At 42.1% G+C, this 25,000-nt stretch overlaps 1 protein-coding gene across 2 annotated transcripts in view; it reads left to right on the top strand.

Moving 5' to 3' along the window:
- The window catches only part of LOC147022834 (ryanodine receptor 2-like), a 717,656-nt gene that overhangs the window by 213,837 nt on the left and 478,819 nt on the right, over positions 1-25,000 (top strand). For both annotated transcript variants that reach the window (XM_085887705.1, XM_085887704.1), the window contains exons 31-35: positions 6,294-6,622; positions 10,955-11,054; positions 12,239-12,399; positions 15,092-15,251; positions 17,687-17,773. In XM_085887705.1, the coding sequence (XP_085743831.1) occupies positions 6,294-6,622; positions 10,955-11,054; positions 12,239-12,399; positions 15,092-15,251; positions 17,687-17,773 (837 nt within the window). The remainder of the gene's footprint in view (positions 1-6,293; positions 6,623-10,954; positions 11,055-12,238; positions 12,400-15,091; positions 15,252-17,686; positions 17,774-25,000) is intronic.

Here is a 25,000-nt window from a genome sequence, read left to right as displayed (position 1 = left end):
TTCAGAAATCAAAGAAAGCAATGAACGCTGATGTCTCCAGTCATTTATAAGCATTGCGATGTACCCAGTTATTTGTAGCTATGATGAACAGGCATTCAATAATATGAGTGAGGAAAGTGAAAAAAATAACTTTATCGTGAAGAAATTGTTGCGACCTGTTCAAAGTCAAGACAGGCCAAAAAAATATGGTGGCTTCAGACCAAAGAGAGGTTACCCAGGATATGCCTTTAGAACCCATGGAGAGCGGTGACCGAGGATGCACCTGATAAATGATATAATTAAATAAGGCCATTAATTATCTTCAAAAGGGGTGTTTTAATTAAACCAAACACACAATTTTCACTCTTGCACTTGCTTGGGGTTTTCTTCGTATGAATGCAGTTTACGGCTGATAGGTTTCATGGTTTTGGAGTTATGGAGGAGACACACTGACACACACACACACACATTGATATTTATTATTATAGATGTACACACATGTATATACATTATACATATACATTTCTGGGCGGAGGTTATGTTTTCACCTCTGTCTTTTTGTCTGTCCGTCCGTGAACAGGATATCTCAAAAAGTTATGGATGGATTCAGACGAAATTTGGTGGACAGGTTGTGTGTGTGTGTGAATTACAAAATGATTAGATTTTGTGAAGATCCAGATCCTAATCCAGATACGAGAATTATTTTTGTGCTTCTTCACCTTTGATGGATACGGCCAAAAACAATAGGGCACATCTCAAAAAGTTGTGGACGGATTCCGATGAAACATGGTGGATGAGTTGGTTATGTGACAAGAACAAGCCCATTAGATTTTGGAGGGCTGGATCCAGATCCGGCCTCCAAGTGGGATGCAAAACATAAACTGTTCAGTGTTCAGCATGGCGGAGGTATGCGCTCGACCAAGTGCCGTTCTAGTCAGTGTTGTTATGGGACTTTGTGCTTACTTGTGTTTTGTCATACAATTATGTATTTGTGATCCTAGTGGGGGTTAATGCATCCATGAGGATTGGTTCTTTGCCAGAGCTAGTTTAGTACAGAGTAATTATATTGGAACTACGTTGAAAATCAGAGTAAAAACAATTGGACAGTGGATAAGCCGGATAGGCAAGAGTATGTGTCGAGCTTGGATTTGGAACCTGTGGGCAACCATTTGATTGGTTCTTGAGGGAGGTGTTGCGTGCCTATAACTTTTGACATAAAAATCATGACTAAATTGCTCTCACTGACTTGGCATAAACAGCTGAATATATCAATTGTTGCCATGGCAATAAACTGTGAGCTATTCAATTTCTTTATCCATTGTTGCCATGGCAATAATCTGTGAGCCATTCAATTTTCATTATCCATTGTCTTGGATCACATACATGACCCTAAGTGAGCAGAGAGAGTCTGTACTGGCCACCTTTTATTCGTCGATATTTTCGTTTCTGAAAATTTTCTGCTAGTTTGTTGTTTTTCCTGGGATACTGACTTTTCGTTGCATCAGTATGAAAATTTTCAGCTTTCTCGCCCACATCAAAGGTACCAAACATTCATATCAGTGAGTGAATGAGTGAGTCAGTGAGTGAGTGAGTGTGTGTGTCAGTGGTGAGAAAGAGCTTTATATATTAGATATATAAATAATAGGACCCAATCATGTCTCTCACCCATTATTATTGGACACACTCTCGTCTGTAGCCTTGAGGCTGCTGGTTGCAGCATTGGTAAGGGACACAGCTATGCTGCTGATGCAGCGCCCCTCTTACCAGTACACTCATGCTCATTTCGCCAACCTCGGAAGGATGACAGGCTGAGTCAACCCGACCTGGTGTTAATTCAGCGGCCGACGGGCTCAAACTCAGGACCATAGGATCCCAAGCCCGCCACCCTAACCACGAAGCCAATGCCAAGCATATTATTATTATTGGAGGGACTAACCAATCAGCCCACACCTAATCAATTACCCTTGGTGGCTAGGATTTCCATAAATTATCCCCCATGCTCTTCCAGTGATAGAAAGCTGCATAAAGCAACCATGAAAAGTGATACAAGGGAAGCCCTTTGCTGTTTCAAACAAAACCTGGGTTCTTCTGCAGCTGCAAAAATTTACAAAAACACCCACCACTGAAGCTCCCAAGCATGCACTGACATGCAATGCCAATAGCAGTTAACATACAAATAACAAGACCCAATCATGTGTCTCACCCACAATTGGAGGGCCTAACCAATCAGCTATCACCTCATAAATTACCTCATGTGGCTAGGATTTTCATAAGTTTAACCCAATGTTCTTTCAGCCAAAGAAAGCTGCATAAAGCAATCAACAAGAGCTACACAAGGTAAGCTGCGTGCTATTTGAAACCTTACCTGGGTTCCTCTATAGCTGCAGACATTCACAAGTGTAGCAGACATTCACAAGTGTCACATACAAGAGAATTCCAATTCAACACACCCCCTCAGCCACTGGAAAGGTTTCATCACTTGTTGGTGAGTCATCAGCGACAACATAGACAGAAACGCACACCATCAAGGCTTACAAGCAATCTGCTCTCCCAACCCTGGATGGAGGCACTCAATGTCAGACATGAGATCAGGGCTGTTTTCCTTGACATATCTCGAGCATTCAATGTAGTCTGTCAACCCGCAGTGCTCTCCAAACTCTACCCATCGCATTCAAGGCCAAATCCCCACATGGTATACTGACTTCCTCTACTCTTGTAGTCAACGCGTGCCTCTGAACATTATCCTTTCATGTCTTCTCCCTGTCAAGGCTGGAGTGCCCAAGGCAGTGATATGGGCCCAGTCCTACTCCTAAACATCATCAACAATCTCTCTGACTCTCTGGAAAATTCCCTTATAATATATTTGTTGATGACGCCACCCTCTGCCGTGACATTCCTCATCCTTCAGAAAGGCAAGTTGCAGCCTCTTACCTCTCTGGAGTCCTTCATAGAATCATGAGTTGGTAAAACACTTGGGAAATGTTTTTCATTCCTGACAAATCTCACACTCTCACTCTGTCTCTCCAAAAGGATCATGTAGCAAACTCTCTCATCTTCTTTCTTAAAAATTATCTTGAAGAAGTTCAGTCAGTCAAATGTTAGGGGCTTCACTATCAGCTATAATCTTCTTTGGCAAACTACACTTATAAGTTGGCCAATATAGCCAGTCATCGATTGAGTAGTCTTCATTGGTCAAAGTCCTCCCTTGGCAGCTTGTTCATCGACAGCTTGATGGAGTACCACTCTCCAATCTGGGCTGGCACCTCTGCATCACACCTTACTCAGCTTACGCCATGGAAACCAAGGCCTTAAAATCACTGTGCCACAGCTCTTGTGATAAAGCTGAGTTGATGGGCCTATCACTTTCCCATTGCAGACAGGTTGAGGTCTCTTTGTCAGCTTCTGCCGCCTCATTTGCGGTTTGTATCCTATGCTCTCTCCATGCTCTGTCCCCCCCCCCCCACCCATGTTTCTGCAGTGTGTATGTGATCTGCCAGGAATCCACTTCTGGTGAAACTACTTAAATCCAGGTTCACTGCACACCTCCACTCATTCGTTCCTCTTTTTTCCTACCTGTGGAAGCAACTTCCACATTCTATTCAATCTCATCTTTCCCTCCAGTTCTTCAAGACACTTCTTCCCCTCCATATCAGATAATCCCCCATCTATAACCTTCGTCCGTTCTACCTCCATTTAACCTTCCCAAACCCACTTCTTTCAAAATTTCCAGTTTTTCCTTCCTGAGAGTTTGCTTCTGTATTCATCTCGTTAACTTCATGAGACCTTCCCAACCCCACATTGTTCCCCACATTTTTCCCCACATCCCCTATTTGTCCAAGTCTCCCTCTCTTTTATTCCTCAACTCTGCTGTTGGTGAGTTTGAATTATTTATTACCTCTACCACCACACAGCCTGGTGTTGGCTTCGTGGTTAGGGTGGTGGCTTGGGATCCTTGGGTCCTGAGTTTGAGCCCTGTTTTCCACTGAATTAACACCAGGGGGTTGACTCAGCCTGTCATCCTTCCGAGGTTGGCAAAATGAGCCACCAGTAAGCTGGTAATCGGGGCACTGCGTCAGCGGCATAGCCGTGCCCCTAACTACATATACAACCAGCAGCCAAAAAGGCAGCACATGATGGGAATCACCACTCCTGAAGGTGGAAGGAGGTTATGTTTTCACCCCTTTCTGTCTGTCACTTGCAAAATCGAATATTTTTCAAGTATATTGGTCAGTTGACTTTGTTATTCTGTCTGTTTGTCTCTCTATTTGTTTGTCTATCAATCACATACAGGTCACAATTCGAAACTGATAGTCATGAAACTTTATCAAGTTGCAGAGGTAGTCTCAACTGAGAAGCCTATTGATTTTGAGGTCAAAGATCAAAGATCATCTGAAGCTCGAATTTCTAAAATCCTCATTTTTCATCCAATTGACTTGAAATTTGAACAGGATTTGCATATTGCTTCATTGAATTGAGAAACCAACTATTTTTGAGGTCAAAAGGTCAATGGTCAACTCAAGGTCAAACTTCTAAAATCATCAATTTTCATCTGATTAACTTAAAGACTAAACAGAAATTGCATAGTGCATCATTGAATTTGGAAACCAATTATTTTTTGATGTCAAAAGGTTAAAAGTCAATTCAAGGTCAAACTTCAAAAATCAATTTCATTCTGAAAAATAATCAATTTTCATCCGATTGACCTGAGCTTTGATTAAGATTGTCAATTTTAATCTGAATGAAATGGACAATTTGATGTATCCTGGCAACCTTTGCAGAGGGGGGTGGATTTTCAAGTATCGTGCTCTGCACGACGTCTTTTTCGTGTTTGTCTGTCTGTTTTTCAATCGTCTACAGGTCACAATTCTAAGCTGGTCATCATGAAACTTTACCAAGTTGTCGAGGTAGTCTCAACTGAGAAGTCTATTGATTTTGAGGTCAAAGGTCATCTTCAGGTCAAATTTCTAAAATCGTCATTTTCATCTGATTGACTTGAAATTTGAACAGGATTTGCATAGTGCATCCATGAATTGGGAACCCAACTATTTTTGAGATCAAAAGGTCAAAGACCAACTCAAGGGCAAACATCTAAAATCATCAATTTTGAACCGAAAAATCATCAATTTACATCCTATTAACTTGAAAGTTGGACAGGATTTGCATAATCCATGACTGAACTGGGACAATCAACTATTCTTGTTGTCAAAAGGTCAACTCAAGGTCAAACTTCTAAAATCAAATTTTATCTGAACAATCGTAAATTTTCATCTGATTAACCTGAAAATTAAGCAGCAATTACATCGTGCATCATTGAATTTGGAAACCAACTATTTTTGAGGTCAAAAGGTTAAAGGTCAACTCAGGGTCAAACTTCAAGAATCGTAAATTTCATTCTGAAAAATAATCAATTTTCATCCGATTGACCTGACCTTTAATTAAGATTGTCAATTTTAATCTTAATGAAATGGACAATTTGATGCATCCATGGGAACCTTTGGAGAGGGGTTTGGATTTTTGCAAGTATCATGCTCTGCACAACATCTTTTTCTTGTTATTTTGTCTGTCTGTTTGTGTGCAGGATATCTCAAAAAATTGTGAACAGAATCGGATGAAATTTGGTGGACACATTTGGTGTGTGACAAGGGCGAACTGTTTTGATTTTGGTGAACATCCAATTCCAGATCCGGATCTGATAATTTTAAAAGTGATTCTTCACCATTGGGAGATGGGGGCTAAACCGATATAGCATGATATATAGTACCATATCTCACAAAGTTGTGGATGGATTCGGACGAAACTTTGTGGACTGGTTGAGTGAATGACAAGGACAGTTTTTTTTTGATTTTGGTGAAGATCCAAATCCGGATACAAGAGTTATTTAATTTTAAAAGTGATTCTTCACCATTGAGAGATTAGGCCAAAAACGACACAGAGCATGATATTTCAAAAATGTATGGGGCCCAATATGTTATGCTGGATTAGGCATTGTGTGGTGGAGGTATGCGCTCTACCAAATGCCCTTCTAGTTTTGTTCTGTGATGTCCTGATCCATTTTATGTTCTCGCTCATCCATGCGTCACGACTTTTTATCTAAAGAAGGAATCCATTTTATGGGGAAGCGTTGTCTCTGAATAAAATTTTGTTGATTATTATCTTTTTAGTTTTTGAATTAAAGTTGAAGTTAACAGTGAGTTTAACTTAAATATGCAGTGATAACATTATCATATATATTTTGATAACATAAAATGACAAGTAATAAATTCAAGAAGCATATAATCTGAAAAAGTATCTTGTTTGTTGCTTATTTCACGCAGGTCACAAGAATTGATGGCACGATCGACAGTCCTCCATGCCTAAAGGTGTCGCATCGTACATTCGGCTCAGAGCAAGGCAGCACACGCCTTGCCTATTTTAGGCTCAGCATGCCAATTCAATGCCATGAGGTCTTCAGGAAGAAAATCACACTAGCTGCACCTTCCCCAGCTTTTTACAGGCGTGAGACCTCTGAAGTAATTGATGCAGACTTTGAAATGCTGCAACGCTCAGCAAATAGTGGAGGTTACAATGAAAGAGACACCAGAAGAACAGAGACAAATAACCAAAAAGATTATATCCAGGAAAAAACAGCAACACAGAAACAAAGGTGAGAGAAATGCAGGTCATCATTTGGATTATTTCACTAAAACCAAATCGATTTTGCTCAGAATCTCCATTCCATGTGGGCATTGGAAAGGCAGTGACTGAAATAACCAATAATATCGATATGATAACCAGAAGATGTAACCATTATATATGCAGTCAGGAGAGGTGGGTATGGTAACTGAAGAAGATAAAATGAGAATATAAAAGGATGAGTGGAGTATGTGTGTGTGTGTGTGTGTGTGTGTGTGTGTGTGTGTGTGTGTGTGTGTGTGTGTGTGTGTGTGTGTGTGTGTGTGTGTGTGTGTGAGAGTGAGAGTGAGAGTGAGAGTGAGAGTGAGAGTGAGAGTGAGAGTGAGAGTGAGAGTGAGAGTGAGAGTGAGAGTGAGAGTGAGAGTGAGAGTGAGAGTGAGAGTGAGAGTGAGAGTGAGAGTGAGAGAGATATAGATATAGATATAGATATAGATATAGATATAGATATAGATATAGATATAGATATAGATATAGATATAGATATAGATATAGATATAGATATAGATATAGATATAGATATAGATATAGATATAGATAGATGTTTGTATGTATGCATAAATATATACATATACTGCATATACCAGTCTGACCCACCAGCTGTTGAGTTGGATGTCAGGGGTGTTACTATCCCTATTGCTGACCCTCCGATCAACTTTGATCCTCCTTCGTTTGTGGAGACACAGGCTGCGGTGAACCGGTTGAAATGGGGTAAAGCTCCTGGGATCTGTGGCATCCATGCTGAAATTCTCAAGGCTCGTGGAAATACTGTACTCGTGTTATTGCATGCAGTTCTGTGCTCTGCCTGGAACACAGGCATCATCCCAACTGATTGGAAGAGGGGCCTTGTTGGCCCGATCTGGAAAGGGGAAGGTGATCGCCAGGACTGCAACAACTACCGAGGGGTGACGCTGCTCTCAATGCTGGGAAGGTCTTTGCTCAGATAATTATTGATTGAGTTCGCCACCATCTGCTTGAGCACCAGCATCCAGAGTAGTCAGATTTTACACCAAAGAGGTCAACGATTGACGATATCCTTGCTCTTTGGGTCCTCATCGAACGCAGACAAGAGTTTCGGCAGGGGCTGCTTGCAGGCCATGTTGATCTCTGCAAATTGTTTGACTCATTGAATCAGGATGCCCTCTGGAAGATTCTTGGTCTTCGTAGGGTGCCACCAAAATGGATTAATGTGATGTCTGAACTTTGTGCTGGTACTGAGAGTGCTGTGAGATGTGGTGATACCATATCTGACTTATTTCCAGTTGTTATTGGAATTTGTCAGGGGTGTGTACTGGCCCCCACACTTTTCAGCACTTGTATGGACTGGATTCTGGTGAGAACGTCGGAGAGATCAAGCTGCGGTGCATTGTTTGGGAATGTCAAGATATCTGACCTTGATTTCACAGATGATGCAGTCATCTTTGGGGAAACTCTAGATATCCTTTTGGGGGGCCTTGAGGTGCTGAATGATTAGTCGGAGCCACTTGGAATTATGTGTTTCCTGTGTCAAAACTAAGATCCAGGCTTTCAATGACATCTTACATGCTGCTATCTTGTCTGTACCTGTTTGTGTGAGGATATTGATGTCACGGAGAGATTCACTTTCCTTTGCAGTGATATTCACGTCTCTGCTGGCTGTAAACCAGAGGTCAATAGATGTCTTGATTGGGCCTGGGAAGTCATGAATTCACTGGATTATGGGATGTGGCACTGTTGGTACCTATGTGGGAGGACAAAAGTCTGAGTCTTTAGGTCCTTGGTGCTTCCAGTCTTTCTCTATGGATGTGAGACTGACTCTGACCAAGGATCTGAGATGGAGACTTCATTCCATTGGTACCAAATCTCTGGAGAATCCTTGGCTGTTACTGGTCGAACTTTGTGTCCAACAAGCGGTTACTGAGAGAGACTCAAATGAGATTTGTTACCTGCATAGTTTGTGAGCATCAGCTGCGGCTGTATAGACATGTGGCTCATTTTCCTGATACTGATCCTGCTCACCAGATTCTCTCAGCGAGGGAGCCTCGTGAGTGGAGGAAGTCAATGAGCTGACCACATGTCTCGTGGTTGCAGCAGGTTGATCGGCATCTCAAGGAGATGGGGATGGACCAGGCATCTGCCTGGAGATTGGCCAGACAGAGGCCCCTGGAGTACCAGTGGAAAGTGGACACAGCGATGTGCTGCTCCGGCGCATGCTCCCATACCTGACCTGACCATGGCCAATCTCCTCTACATACTCCCTGCACAAGCCTATCCAACTTTGTCTGCAATTTTTTTCACACTCCGTTTCCTCGAGCAATGTGGCTATCTGATCCTTGAAACTATCCATATTACAGTTGTTCCATTTCCACACATTTCCTGCAGCAAAGGCTACCTTCTGGTAACATGGTATGGCAGTCATGTCAGATTAAAGGAAAAAATTTGGTCATCATTTTCTCCAAAACCGCTCAACTAAAAAAAACTCAAACTTGGCATATGTCATCAACTCCCTGTGGAGTAAATAGGGTGATAACGATGATGTCATTGGAGAAGTGGTATTCCAGCCATAATTGGTTGAATTGAAATTCTTCTCTGAAACTTCATATATCTGATCTATGACCCGATGTGAGTGAAGAATTAACTTTATGACGTTTATAATCCATGCCAAGAAACTCTGTGACAAAATAGGGTGCATGGATGACCTGGGTATGTGGACCGTAATAGTAACGTTTTCAGTTTACGATGCCTTTTTTATCGGAAGGATTTTTGTTCAGAATGAACGTTCGAGACAAGACAATGTGCTCTGCAAGTGCCATTCTAGTTATATATGTACTTGTTAATGAAATATTCCTCATCTATCAGAATATGTTCGAAAAACCTAAATTAATCTGTGGGACCAGTTGAAAGTTCATCTCTTATGCTGTCAACTCTCAAGGTTTGCAGGTGGTATTGTTTACAAAAAAGAACAGGTTACACGTCCTTTCTGGACTTGTCATGTTGAATCCACAAGGCAGTATTAAATGTCTTGTTCGCATCCGACATGCTATGAAGTGTGTGTTTTGTTTTGTGCATGTCAATGCGTGCTGCCAAATGAAGAACTAGTCTTACTTGTGAAAGTTAGTGTCGATTTGCTCCAATGAAGGACTAATTTCCCCAAATCTCAGATTTTTGCTTCCCATGGTGGTGAGCATCAACATTCTGTTCATTTCATCCAATATGTGAATGCATTCTGGAATTTTAAAGTCATAAGATTGTGAGTATGACATTACCTTGTGTTTCTTTTTATTCATTCTTTTTAGCTTATTAAAAATACACTTTAAGTTTAAGTTGATGGATATAACCTGAATTGTGGTTTTAAAATTACTTGTGAAAACAAATAGTAAGTTGTATTTTCTTGATTTATGCATGCATGCTGGAGATGCATTTTGAGGTAGAGGAAGCTTACGTTATCATTGGCCTATGTTCTTCCGTTTTATGAGCTTGCACATGGATAAGAGCTTGGGAGGTGCAGCATACTGATTGGAAGTGGCTGACACGACTTTAATGAATACAATATGGCTCTAACCATTCACTAACCTGCTTTCTTTCTCTTTGGGTTTTGCACCTTGTCGAAGTTTCTGCATTCTTTTTTCTCGAGTGGGTGGTGTGTTGTTTCTGCAGCACATTTGGGTATGCATACATTGGCATGAATGGTCCAGACTCTAGGTCAGACGTGGAAGGTAGAGAAAGGCATATATATATATATATATATATATATATATATATATATATATATATATATATATATATATATATATATATATATATATATATATATATATATATATATATATATATATATATATATATATATATATATATATATATACATACATACATACATACTAGCGATACCCGTACACATGCACGGGATAGCAGTACAACATAGCTGGTAGCAGACGACAGACCGTACACGGGGAATGACAAAAATACGCATTGTGCAAAATGTAAGTGGTACTATGGAACGCCAAGACTTCCCAAACATTGTCGGCATGTCCGCTAAGTACCACAGCAATTTCATAGGGATCATGTGACGGCGAGCCGAGTTTTTACTGTGCAAGCTTGGTATTATAATAGAGATTTTTAGTAGTTCACCATGACGTTATTTTTTTATGATATATTGGACAATGTTTTACTTAATGAAGAATTAGATTATCGAAAATATAACCAGCAGTGTTTATTTAAGTTCATTGTAAATTAGAGGTCATCTGTATGTGGCAGCATATCAGCAAATAATCATCTTTTTGGTTTATAGTGAGAAAAAAAATCTGTTCATCGTGTTATTTTTCAGGTCAATGGGAAAGACTTCCCGGAGAGGTCACACACGCCTAACTGAGGAAGTGATCTCACCTGAGCGCGATGAGATTGATGTGGCTCTGAAGTCCCACATGGTATGCAAGTGGAAAAGTACTGATTCTTTTGACGATGTGCCATGGAAGGGGTACAGCATGATTAAGTATCTATCAACAATCAAAACATTTTTCAGCTTCAGGCAAAGATGCAAGCTAATTTAAGGAAATGAGAAGACTAAAACATTACACCATGATGCTCACTATGTGAATACATTTCCCTTATTTCTCTGAGGCAATGGTTTGAGGACAACATTAATTATGAGTTTCACATCCAGAATGTTGACTTAAAGCATTTGGATCACTCTGGGATGTTACCTCTTTGGCAGAGCACACGCACCACAATGAACTATTGAACCTGAACTCACTCACAATGAGGAATAGTGCAATATTACACCTGATATCTTTCGAAATGTTGTGCAATGTGTTCATACCATTGACTTCGTATTAACAATTCAATACTGTATTGAGATATGCCAGGCATTTACCATTCAGCAAGCGTTTGTCTTTTGTCTCAAAAATGAACTGCATGAAGTTGGAACCTCCACCTTGTCCCCCTTTCCCACCACCTTGTGTTTCTATCATAATATAATGAAAGCAACTGCAAGGGTGATTTCATATGAATAGTGATACAGCACAAGCAAAATTCTTTACATTATCAGTTTACCTTTACTTAGGAGTGGAGTACTGAATATAATTTCATCACATCATTGATAAACAATCATTAGGAAAAGGTTTACATAGTTCCATTATCTGAGTCCTTATTTCTCTTCCCGAAAGGAAATAAAAGTAACCACTGGTTGTAATCCTCTACAGCCCATTAATTGTAACCTCCACCACCGAAGGTGGACGAAGGTTATGTTTTCACCTCTGTTTTTCTGAGTGTTTGTCTATGAGCAGCATATCTCAAAAAGATGTGGACGGGTTATGACAAAAATTGGTGGATGCGTTATGTAGGTGACAACAACAAGCCGATTAGATTTTGGTTAAGGTCCGGATGAAGTTCTGGCCTATCAGTGGGATACAAAACATACACTGTTCACCCTGGCGGCTCCACCGAGTGCCATTATAGTTTGCTTCTGAAGTATTCACGTTTCCTTTATTATACTTCACAAAGTCTTATGATTACATTGTACAATTTATTCAGACAATGGTGAGTGATTACATACAATTGGAGCCAAGTGTATATGATTGTTCATGTATTTGCATGCTTTTATCTCATGCAGTATTCCTACTCGGTGAGAATATTTCCTGGACAAGAGCTAAGCAATGTGTGGATTGGCTGGGTTACACCAGACTTCCATCAGCACAAGCAAGCGTTTGACATGGAGCGAGTGCGAACTGTCACTGTGACCTTAGGTGATGACAAGGGGAAGGTGCATGAAAGGTGGGTTTTATGTTATGGCTTATATTTAGTTTGGTATGGCTTATGGCTTCCCCAAAAGACCACATTAAGCAGGCATGAGACTAAATAAAAATAAGATGACATTTTTCAATGCAGGAAAACGTTTCACTTGAGATTTCGATCACACAAGAACAGGATATTTTCCACATATATATTAAAACCTAAATTATATTGCTACGTTTGATAACCCCCCCCCCCCCATCACCCCCCTCCGCTCCGAGGAGACACATCCGACACATTAGGGTTCCCTTGTGTAGTTATTTCTGCAGTAAATTTGTGTCACTAAATTACCCTTCCCCTCATATCAGTGATATCATATCATTGGAAGCAAAAGATGCATTGTGAATGTAGTTTTAACTATCCCCATTGTTCTCTTCCTCGTTCTCCAACTCCGTACTCATACCTTATTCTCAAACTCCATTCTCATACCTCATTCTCAAACTCCATTGTGAATCGCATCTCAACATTTTGCAGATTACAACCACGTACAACATTCACTCCCCAAACCATGCCACAAACCACATGAATATATCCAGCAACACTTCAGTGGCATACACCGAACCCAACACACCATGTTCGCGCAGCAAATGCAGGCACGGCTGGCCGTTCACATGGACGTCAAACACGTTGTACACCCCTTTCCGCTTGCTTAGTCCTTTTCCATGACATCGAGCTACCAGCAGTTCTGCCCACCACATTCCTGCAACCAATCACAATGGCTGGATCACAGCGCATCAGCCAATCGGAGTGGTCGGATCACCAAAGGGAGATCTGAGAGGCAACAGGTGCCACGGTGATAAGAAGCCTGGCAGAGCAGTTTGCAGTTCTGTTGAGTTCTGAAGTTCTTTGAGTTTGGAGCGTCATATGCAAGTGTCATTTCCGAGTTCAGTTCAGTTCGAGACAACTCAGTGGAGAAGTTCAGCAAAAGCATTTCTTGGAGTTCAGAGTTAGTTGGTCAGTCGAGCAGAGGTAGTGATGGAGTGGAGAGTCTGAGGTGGGCCATGCTTCCGCCGTACTCGACGAATGCAGTGGAGCGGTCACTGAAAGTGTCAAACGGAATGGGCATGGAGACGCAGGCTGCCAGGCACAGTTACCTCACTGACAATACCTCCCATGGTGACTTTCTGAAAAACCAGCACAAACTCTGAAGCATCAGCAGTGAGTCTCTTCAGAGCTAACTCCTCTCCATACGTGTCTTACACATGCATCGTTCATCTTTGCACCTGCCATCGCACACACCTCATTGACTCGACCTGGTTTTGCCAAATGTCAACCGAGTCCTCAACAGTTCTTTTCAGGACTTGCACTACATGCAATCGAACACACCACACATCTCACCTGCATTTCTCACTTACCCGCACCACGCACCCTGTTCCTTACCATGTGGGCCATCCGGCTCATGTACAGGTAAGGCTGAGGTTGACACCATACCCACCTACTTTGCTCCTTTGTCTATCAATCTTCCTTCTGTCCCTTTCCCAGAATTTTTGAGGCACCTGTGTGTGTAAAAATTGTGATAAGATGACTGACTAAGAGGGCTTATGTGCTAAGAGATAAGATCTTTTCTCTTGTGACACTGTTTTGCCTTGTATATATGTGCCGTAACTAAACCTTTTATATTCCATTTTCTAAACTGCTTGATTGTCTCTTTCAATTGATTTGACCATAGTGTGTACTAGTGACAGGGAGTTCCACCCTGCTGTTTCATTATGGTCAGAGATTAGCCAACGTTACGCTTATGGTATCGCTTGGCCGTTCTAGATTGACAGCAGTGGGACGTTGGGAAGCACAGTCCTTATCTGGGGTGATTCATTTCTCAGGAAGGTAAAGCGAGATTTGGACGCTGGACCCTATCTCAATTAAGCATCTCAGACGGTGTCTGTGGTTGCTTATCAACTTGTCGTGCTGTGTAGTTATCGGTCATCGGCCGGGAAGTGAGTCCGAGAAACTCCTGACGTGACTGCGACCCACTGAACCCATAACAATATCAAACAATATGTTGCCTGTTTTTTAACATTTGCTGGAAACTACTATTTCCATTGACTAGGGATTAACCAAGTGTCAGATTGAATTGGCCAAGTCAGTCCTGATGCAGGCTGTGTCCGTAGGGTGTGGTAGATGGGGTGATGTTTGAATAAATGTGAGAGAAGAATGAAGTTTTCATTGATGATCTTTGTGTTGTGAATTGTGAATCAAGGGTCAGGCAGAGCCCAAAGACAATTTGGAATTGTTGGCTATCAAGTGTTATCGGTGTTGATTTAAATGACCTTTTATTGTGCTGCAACAAGAGAATGGCCAAGTGATTTTACGTCCTTGCAGTTGGACAACGATTTCATTTTGTATAATTTAACCCATCACACTCTGGATCTGCATGGTCCATAAGTGAAAGGAATTCCATGATTGCAAAAATAAACTTTATTTAATTTAATTTTGCGGCGGTTAAATAACTCAGCGACCCCATGAGGTGGCAGTATCTTTGGACCAATTGAATGATCTATTTAATCAATGGAATCGACATCTACTTGTTGCCTTGCAAGCATATGGTTTTCCCACTCAGTAAGAATATTTCCAAAATCAACCACATTGGGGATTGACTGGATGAGAAATCCTCGACACGACCCACTTATACAGGTGCATTGTTTAAACCATTTGCTGTTCCTGTTTGTGTGTGCAGCATCAAACGCAGCAACTGCTTCGTCATGTGGGCTGGAGAAGTGTTAGGACCAGGCCAAGGTCGTAACAACAGTGGGCTTGAGATTAAGTGTTTGGCTGATGTGTCCACTGGACTATTGACCTTCTCAGCCAATTGCAAAGACCTCAACACATTCTACCAGGTGTCTCCTTCCACACTGTAACTCAATTCATTTTATTTCAGATGCAGCGCATCACAATTATGTTAAATATTCACCTCACTTCAGTTCTGAATTTGTTTTCAGAAACGTTGCTCATTATTGCTAAAGTCATTTTTCAACTGAACATACTGCTCGGATACATTTGGTTAAAGCTGGTTATGACTCCGTCTGTTGGGAATTATTTGGCTTTTCTATGCGGAACTTTTGCAATCTAGAATCTTAATCTCACCAAGTACAAAAACATTATTGCTTTGGAGCATATAGAACATAACTTTTCAAATGATAAACTATCTGATTTTGTCCTGTAGTTTAAATTTTACATTGAACCTCCAGCAATGAACTTTCTCTTTATCCAGTCAGTTGGGATGATACCTGTGTTCCAGGCAGAGCACAAAACTGCATGCAACGACACGAGTGCAGAATTTCCCCCAGCCTTGAGAAGTTCGGCATGGATGCCACAGATCCCTGGAGCTTTGCCCCGTTTCAACTGGTTCACCACAGCCCGTGTTTCCACAAGTGAAGGTGGACCACAGTTGATTCGAGGGTCAGCAACAGGGATTGTAACACCCTTGACGTCCAACTCGACAGCTGGGGGATCAGCCTGGTACAACCGCTCAAAGTAACCGGCCCAGCGGGCCTTCACCTCAGACTCCTCTGTCAAGAGCCTACCACTCTCTGCTCGAACTGCAGTGCTCCGAGGGATGGGCTTGGATGAACGTAATGCGCGAATTTCCCTGTAAGCGGGATGAGAATCACCTGTCCACAGGTGATGCTCTACCACCTCACAGAATTCCTCGCACATAGGCCTCCTTGTCCACCCTCAGTGCACGTACAGTTTTACGCCTCAGCTCCCTGAACAGCTCAACTCTGCCATTCAGCCTGGCCCTGCGACTCTGGTCAATGGTATCCAGTGTCCCTTGAGAGACAAAATTCTTCTTTGCCCTGCGGTGAGCTCCAAGGCATCCACCAGCAACATCAAGGACGGTGGTCTTGAAGGCGCTCCACAACTCTTCAGGACCCCCCAAAGCACCCAGACCCCCCAAGTGTCCACTCAGCCTGTTCGCAAACTCTTCAGCTACTCTCTCATCCCTGAGCTTGGCAACATCCAGCCGAGGCTGGGATGGTACCATTCTCCAGGATTTAAGGTGCAGCTTTAGAGTTGCTACAACAAGCCTGTGGTCAGTATTGAGGAACTGAGCATTCCGGTAGACCCTGCAGTTCTGGATCATCCTCCAATGACCGTCAATGAGGACATGGTCAATCTCCTTTGCCACACCGCCAGCGTTGGAATACCAAGTCCAGCGATGAGCTTGTGGGTGCTGAAACCATGAACCAGCCACCCTAAGTCCATGACTTCTTGCAAAGTCAAGGAACTTAGTGCTATTCTGGTTCATAGTTCCTGACCCATGGGGACCAACACACACCTCATAACCATCCCTATCAGTTCCAGTCGATGCATTGAAATCCCCCAAGACTAGAAGTGTATCTCGTCTGGGGCACTGATCAACCACAGACTCGAGTGTGGCGTAGAATGCATCCTTCACGGTGAGATCACTCGCTTCAGTCGGAGCATAAACAGAGACCAGGGAAATGACACCTAAGGAGTGACGAATCCTTAATCTCATAATACGCTCGTTGACCGGTGTTACCTCAATTATCATTGGGGTCAGCTTATTGGACACAGCTACAGCAACTCCTTGGGTATGGTAACCATCAGAGCGACCAGACCAATAGTAGGTGTAACCACCCACCATTATCTCGCCGCAATCCGGTCTCCGAACCTCAGAGAGAGCTGCAATCCCGATGTCCAAACGCTTGAGCTCAGATGATAACAGAGACAGGTGATCATCCTCTCTTAGGGATAGGACATTCCAGGCACTCACCCGAAGGGACCGCCTCAGGTTAACCCAAGGAGACCGCCGTCTGGTGGACGACACCTGGTCTGGTGGACGATGTAAACTCCATAAATCTATTCGGTGTGCAGTCAGTTGGCAATGGCATTCAGTGAGATCATACATTTTGTTTTCTGAAATTAATGAACAAACTAATGGATGCATTTACAGTTTTCGAGCACGTGTGGTATCGATCTCCTTCTGAACTTCATCTATATTGTGACCATTGACTTTGTCTCCATGACTGAATTGACAAGTTTTGTTTTCTGCTGCACGTTCAACCTGCATCCGTTGTGGTGTTTTCCATATAAACGTGTCATACGTTTACAAAAAAAGTAAATTAAAACAAAGTTTGGACTTTCCTCTGTATAGGAACACCAGTTTTTCTTTTTATCATCATTAGTTTGTTTATAATAAAGTTAAAATCATGGTGTTAAATACGGAATACCCTGTATGAATAGTTTTCATCTTGCAATTAATCGATTAAAAAGAACAAATGATATTGTTCCTCCAACATCACCACAGGTTGAGCCAAGTACCAAGCTCTTCCCAGCAGTGTTCGTTCAGCCAACCTGCCACAGCATGTTCCAATTTGAGTTAAGAAGGATAAAGGTATGGTGTGTGTAGCAATGTTCATTCAGCCAACCTGCCACAGCATGTTCCACTTTTAATTCAGAAGGAAAAGGTGTGTGTGTGTGTGTGTGTGTTTTATATATGCATGTTTGTATGTATGTTTGCACTGTGTACTAACCTGGGAGGAATCCACTTCACCCTGATTATGGCCAGGGAGTCAGAAACATATCGGTGGATTGTTTCCTTTCCACAAAGAGCGGGCTGGCAAATTGCTAATGGAAAACTTCTAAAGGCTTTACAGACTCATTGGGACTGTTATTCAGCTGATGATTTTATGCAGTGGGCAGTTCTGGGTTTTCACAGATTGCAACTGAGTGGGAATGCATATTTAATATTGATAGCCTTCATCCCAGCAACAGTTTGGAGACAATATGAACTGTATAATAGGTACCTGAACAGGTGGGTGTGTGGCAGGTATCCATTGTTGGTCAGAGACCTTGCTGAAAGTGCTGGTGTGGAAAATTAGTTCATTCTCACAATTCCATTTAAGAGGTGCTAGTGGTATATACAGTACAATGCCGAGAGAAAGTGTACACCTCATTTAAAAATTTTCACCTTTTGTTGCTTTGTAGCTGAGAAATTAAATTCCATGAAATCAGACTTTTTCCATCTTTATTTACACATCGTAACCCACAACTTCCAAGTGAAAAACAAATTCAACAAATTTCAGAAAATTAATTTAAAAATACAAAACTAGAATATCTTGGTTGGATAAGTGACCACCCCCCTTATAATAACAATTGTAAATTAGCTCAGGTGTAACCAATCACCTTCAAAATCACACACCAAGTTAATTTTCCTCCACCTGAGTTAAATTGCAGTGATTCTGATTATTTCAGGATAAAATCAGCTGTTCCTGTCGGTTTCCTCTGCTGGGTAGTCCATTTCATAGCAAAGACTCAACCATGAACACCAAGGAGCTTCATCCCCAATAAAGTTGTGGAAAGGCACAGATCAGGGGATGGGTAGAAAAATATTTCAAAGGCCTTGAATATTCCTTGGAGCACAGTTAAGGCAATCATTAAGTAGTGGAAGGCATATGGTACCACCAAGACCCTGCCAAGATCAGGCCGCTCCTCCAAACTGGATGACCAAGCAAGGAGGAAACTGATCATAGAGGCCATCAAAAGGCCAATGGCAACTTTGAAAGAGCTACCGGCCTTTATGGCAAAGACTAGTCACTGTGTGCATGTGACAACAATATCCCAAGCTCTCTACAAGTCTGGCCTGTCCAGTAGGGTGGCAAGAAGGAAGCCATTACTCAAAAAGCCCACTTTGAGTCCCATTTGAGGTATCCAAAAAAACACTCCAGAGCTTCTGAAGCCACATGGCAAAATTTTTTGTAGTCTAATGAAACCAAGATGGAACATTTTGGCCTAAAGGCAAAACATTACGTTTGGCACAAACCCAACACAGCACATCAACCAAAGAACACCATCCCTACTCTGAAACATGGTGGTAGCAGCATCATGTTATTGGGGATGTTTTTAATCAGCAGGTCCTAGGGCACTTGTAAGCATAGAAGGGAAAATCCATCCATCCATTGGGACCATACTCTGTGCAGAGTGTTGGTGCTGCTTAAGCAGGCTCCTTGGCTATTGGGCACAATCCTGGATGGGTCACCACTCCAACTTAGGATACCAGCAAGCTCGCACTCATTTTACTGACCTCAGAAGGATGACAGGCAGAGTCAACTCCACCTGGTATTAATTCAACAGCCAAATGGGATTTGAACTCAGGATCTTATGATCCCAAGCCCACCACCCCAACCATTAGGCCAACACCAGGCATATATGAATGGAGCAAAATACAGAAAAATCCAAGAGCAAAACTTGCTGCCCTCTGCAAACAAACCTCTCTCTCTCTCTCTCTCTCTCTCTCTCTCTCTCTCTCTCTCTCTCTCTCTCTCTCTCTCTCTCTCTCTCTCTCTCTCTCTCTCTCTCTCTCCTTTTCTCCTTTCTCCTTTCTCCTTTCTCCTTTCTCCTTTCTCCTTTCTCCTTTCTCCTTTCTCCTTTCTCCTTTCTCCTTTCTCCTTTCTCCTTTCTCCTTTCTCCTTTCTCCTTTCTCCTTTCTCCTTTCTCCTTTCTCCTTTCTCCTTTCTCTCGTTTCGTACTTGTAAGGTTCCCCTGTGTTTCCTTTCTGAGGAGGGAGGGAGGGAGGGAGGGAGGGAGGGAGAGAGAGAGAGAGAGAGAGAGAGAGAGAGAGAGAGAGAGAGAGAGAGAGAGAGAGAGAGAGAGAGAGAGAGAGAGAGAGAGAGAGAGAGAGAGAGAGAGAGAGAGAGAGAGAGAGAGAGAGAGAGAGAGAGAGAGAGAGAGAGAGAGAGAGAGAGAGAGAGAGAGAGAGAGAGAGAGAGAGAGAGAGAGAGAGAGAGAGAGAGAGAACGAGAGAGAGAGAGAGAACGAGAACACGAGAACACATTGCGGCGTTGGTAAGGGTATCGTTGGTTTTTAGGCGGTTCCCTGCTCGTCCATTCATTATTTTAAAAGCCTTTCACTTTAAACCTGCTTTATTTTGGTTTTTATTTTGCTTGCCTTTCCTTATTTTGTTTAGTTAGCACCCTCTTTCGTAAAGTTCGGGAAAGTAGGAGTGCATTGTTAACTTCCTCTTCCTAAGTGAGGAAGACGTCGAGCGTCGCGTCTTTATAACATGGCGGTGGCTAACTCGCAGCAATATGCTGCTTTTGAAGTACTAACTCATAAGCATGCTTTAGTTTGTGTCCCCCCTGACGGGGTTCTGACTGAAGAGATTGTTTTAGCAGTTGGAGACGTTATCAGTATTGAGCATGTACGTGCTGCATCACTCATGAATCAGAAGGTCATGGTGTTCGTTTCCGATGTATGTTTTGTTCACGATGTCGTGAGTTACGGGTTAACCACACAGAGTGGTCACTTTATTATGGCCTCCCCGATGGACGTCCCGGCAATGAAAATAATCGTCTCTAACCTTCCTCCTTTCATGTCAAATGAACAACTTGTGTCTGTTTTGTCTCGTTACGGAAAAATTGTGTCAAAAATCTCGATGATCCCCCTCGGGTGCCGCCATGACCAAGCAAAGCACGTGATGGGCTTTTCGTGGAAACTTTACATGGTGCTGACGGACTGTGGGGAGGGATACGGTTTTAAAGGTTTCTTTTAAGATTAAAATCGATAACTTTGATTCCCATGTGTCTGCTTCGTCAGCGACTTTAACATGTTTTCTTTGTGGAGCCTTTGGGCATTTCAAAATATTTTGTTCGAAAGCTTCTTGTTTGAAGTGTGGGGAATCAGGACACGTTGAGTTAGACTGTAAAACAGTTAACGACCCACAACCTTGTATGGTGAGGGAGGTGTGATGCCCAGTGAATCCAACGTTCCCGCTGAAACGGTTCCCTTACATAGTGAGGACGGTATGGATGATTTTGTTAATGTGTCAAAAAAACGTAGAACGTCTGCTCCTCGTCACCCCACTCATGCTCCCATGGTGGTCGTACTGGATACGGTTGTTCCGGTAACTGAAGAACCTCATGGGAATGAAAAAATGGATGAAATGGTTTCCGATAACGAAAATGTACTTCAAAGTGTACAGTGTGGTCCGGGCCCTTCAGATAGCGGTAAAGTGTCTCTTGGTGTTGCTGAAGGGTGTGTAGAATGTAGGAAGGTATTAGCGATAGTTTTTCATGAGACGGACCAAAATAGTGTTGAGGCTCCATTCGATGTTTCTACCCCAACAAATGATCAAAATACAGTTTGTGAGGCGCCGGTAGAGGTGCCCGATGTAGTTGTACAAGATAATGGACTCGAGGCCCCATCTCATGTTGATGAAAGTGTTAAACAGGACTCTCAAAGTACCACCGTACGTCACTCGGTACCCCTCTTAGACGTGTCTGTAAACGAGTTCGTAAAGGTCCAGGGTGATATTTACGAACCTCGTGGAAGGTTATCTGGGCTCTCTGCTTCAGATGATGATGACATGGAGGTGACTGATCTGTCACAGTCATGATCTGATCATTTACAGATATCTCCCCAGGTTATTGTATCCTTTCTGAATGAGACGTTTAGGCAGTGGAATGTCATCATTCATCAATGCTTTCCTGACTTGCTTTCCTTCATGCAGACCACAAAGTATATAATTAGGAATTCTTAAGATTGTGAAATAACAAAACCACAAATTAACAGACAGGAAATTTATTACAAAGCAGGGTTAGAATGTTCTTAGCAGCTGCCAAACCCCACTGATATGGGATGAAAAGGAAGGAAGTGCTTTTTGGCACCTTAAACATGAATGGGGGTGGTGCTAACCATTTGCGTCGGATCCAAGTTAAAAACTTGTTGCTTCAGAAACATGTGGATGTCTGTTTGTTGCAAGAAACACACATAACAGATTTCACAGTCTGACTGGCTCTGCCTTAACAAGGGGCTTTGTTTCTTTAGCAATCTGTCTTCTGTCTCGGTGGGTGTTGCTTTTTTGCTTCGTCCAGGTTTTGTTCTTGACTCGTATAGTTTTCTTGAAATAGTTAAAGGACACAGCATCATTACAGTTGGTGTATCAAGGTTTTCACCTCACCTTACTTAATGTTTATGCTCCTCGTGAGAGCGGGGCTCGTAAAGAGTTTTTCACACATCTGGCTAATTATCTTCATGCTTTAGTATTTGATCATTGTATTTGTATCGGAGGAGATTTCAATTGCACGTTTGAACCTAATTTGGAGAGAAACACACCAGAACCACATCCTGAATCTCATAAAGACATATCTTGTTTTTTCATCACTTGGTCTACTCGATGCTAGGCGTATGCAGCACTGGACAGCATCTCAGTATACATGGTGCCGGTGTGCTAACGGGCTAACACTTGCAAGGCTGGATAGATGGTATATTAACTCCACTTTTAGAAACGTACTCGTGTCTTGTAACATCTTTCCTTCTACTTTTTCTGATCATCACCTGGAAGTGCTTGGTTTATCCTCTTCTCAGTTAACTCATAAAAGTGTGTATTGGACCTTTAATACCAGCCCGTTAGAGGATTGTTTTTTTACTGATGCTTTTCGTAGTTTTTGGGAAAAACCTATCCAAAGTAAACCTTCTTATTCTTCTATCCAGTTATGGTGGGACAACGCGAAAGCTCAAATTCGTGTTTTCTTTCAACGTTATAAGTCCTTTTCCACGAGTAAGAATAATATTGCTGTTTCACTCTTGGAAACTGAAATTTTGCAGTTTGAGGAAGACTTAGCTAAAGCTCAAAATGACAGGAAACTTCGGTTATTATTAGGGAAAAGAGCTTATCTAAGAGAATTCATTCATGAAAAAGTAATGGGGATGTCAGTTAGACTCAGTTAGAATCCAAAATGTGAAGTTTTCTGACACCCCAAATAAAAGTTTTTTTCCAGTTAGAAGGGGCTAAGAAATCCCAAAGGCAGATTTTCTCCTTGTTAGATGCTAAAGGGAATATGACAAAATGAAAGTGATCTCAAAAGACTTGTGAAAAATTATTTTTCTGATTTTTTTGCGAAAGAATCTGTGTGTAAGGTTTGTGTTGATGAGATGACAAATCATGTTCCTTTTTTGAGTTGTGGTAAGCATCAAGCTCTTGAAAAGCTGCTTACCCTGGAGGAACTCAGCATGGCTCTGAATAGTTTTGAACGCGGAAAAGCCCCTGGAATCGACGGACTTCCAGTGGAATTTTTTACATTTTTTTGGGACATCTTAGGTCCAGAAGTGCTGTTGGTTCTGCAAGAAAGTTTACATTCTGGCATACTGCCTCTCAGCTGTCAAAGAGCGGTGGTTTGTCTTCTCCCAAAAAGCGACGATCTCCATCAAATAAAGAGCTGGCGCCCCATTTCATTACTGTGTTCTGACTACGAACTCTTTTCCAAATTGTTGGCCAATCGGCTAAAACTTGTCATCGGGACTCTCGTTCACCCTGACCAGAGCTACTGTGTTCCAGGGAGATCAATCTCTGATAACATTTTTTAAATTAGAGATTTGATTGATTATGGCCTTAAAGAGGAAGAGGGGGTTGGTTTGATTTTCCTTGATGTCAAAAAAGCCTTTGACAGTATTGATCACATTTATATGTTTCAAGTGTTGCAAAAGTTTGGCCTGGGTGAAAGGTTCATTGGTTTTGTTAAGTTGTTATATAACAATATATCGAGTTTGTGTGGGGTAAACGATGGTCTCTGTTCACCCATTCAGGTTCAGAGGGGTGTTCGGCAAGGCTGTTCATTGTCAGGTTTACTGTTTAGCCTTTCTCTTGAGCCACTAATAATTAATCTTTGGAACTCTCTTTCTGGCTTTGTACCATCTCCAGAAGAACACCCTATCGTGGTGTCTGCATATGCTGATGATGTCTGTGTAGTAATTATAAATGATCAGGATTTAACCACTCTTCTCAGATCTTTACGTAGGTTTCATCTTGCTTCACATTTGCAGTGTAATTGGCAAAAGAGTCGAGCTCTGTGGGTGTCCTCAGCTCAATGTACATCCGGTGGGCTTCCCTTAGTGCCACCTCAGTCTCTTCCGAAAGATCTAAGGTGGGCGAGAGAGGGGGTGAAATACTTAGGTGTTTATCTTGGCCCTCATCAGTACTCCCTTATTAACTGGGAAGGAGTGGTAGATCACGTAACCAAACGTCTTAACAAATGGAAAAGGTTCATTCCGCAAATGTCTTTCAGAGGTCGTATACTAATTATTAATACCTTAGTTACCTCTGTCTTGTGGCACAAATTCATGTTTACAGCCACCAGATATCTTGCTGAAAGAGATTCAACAGATACTGGTAAACTTTTTTTTTGGAATGGTCATCATTGGTTGCGGTCAGATTTACTCTGTCGCCACTTGTGTGATGGTGGCCAAGGGCTCATTGACGTAAAGTGTCGTCTGACTGCCTTTCGACTGAGGTCGATACAACGTGTGGTCAATGTGGAAAAACTGCCCTGGTGCCCCATAGCACAACGAATATTGAGACAAGCTGGATTGCTCGGCTACGGCCTTGAGTTGTTCCTAATTGAATCAAAAAAGATTGACACGTCTCACCTTCCTCTGTTTTACCAGAGTCTGTTGAATGCTTGGCAAGCAGTAGTGGTGACCCGCCAGAGGGATTTGTATGATATTAAAATGTTTGTGGGAGAACCTCTATTCCTCAACCTACTCTTTCCCAATGTTCCCAAAAGCCATTGTTTTTCACAAAACTTCATTTCAGCTGGTATCAAAAATGTTTGGCATCTTCATGACT

Source organism: Eptatretus burgeri, chromosome 7 (assembly GCF_056783735.1).
Source record: "Eptatretus burgeri isolate ZD-2024b chromosome 7, Ebu_testis_v1, whole genome shotgun sequence".
Lineage (NCBI taxonomy): Eukaryota > Metazoa > Chordata > Myxini > Myxiniformes > Myxinidae > Eptatretus > Eptatretus burgeri.
The sequence above is the reverse complement of the archived record's forward strand: the minus strand, read 5'-3'. Positions and strand labels throughout refer to the sequence as shown.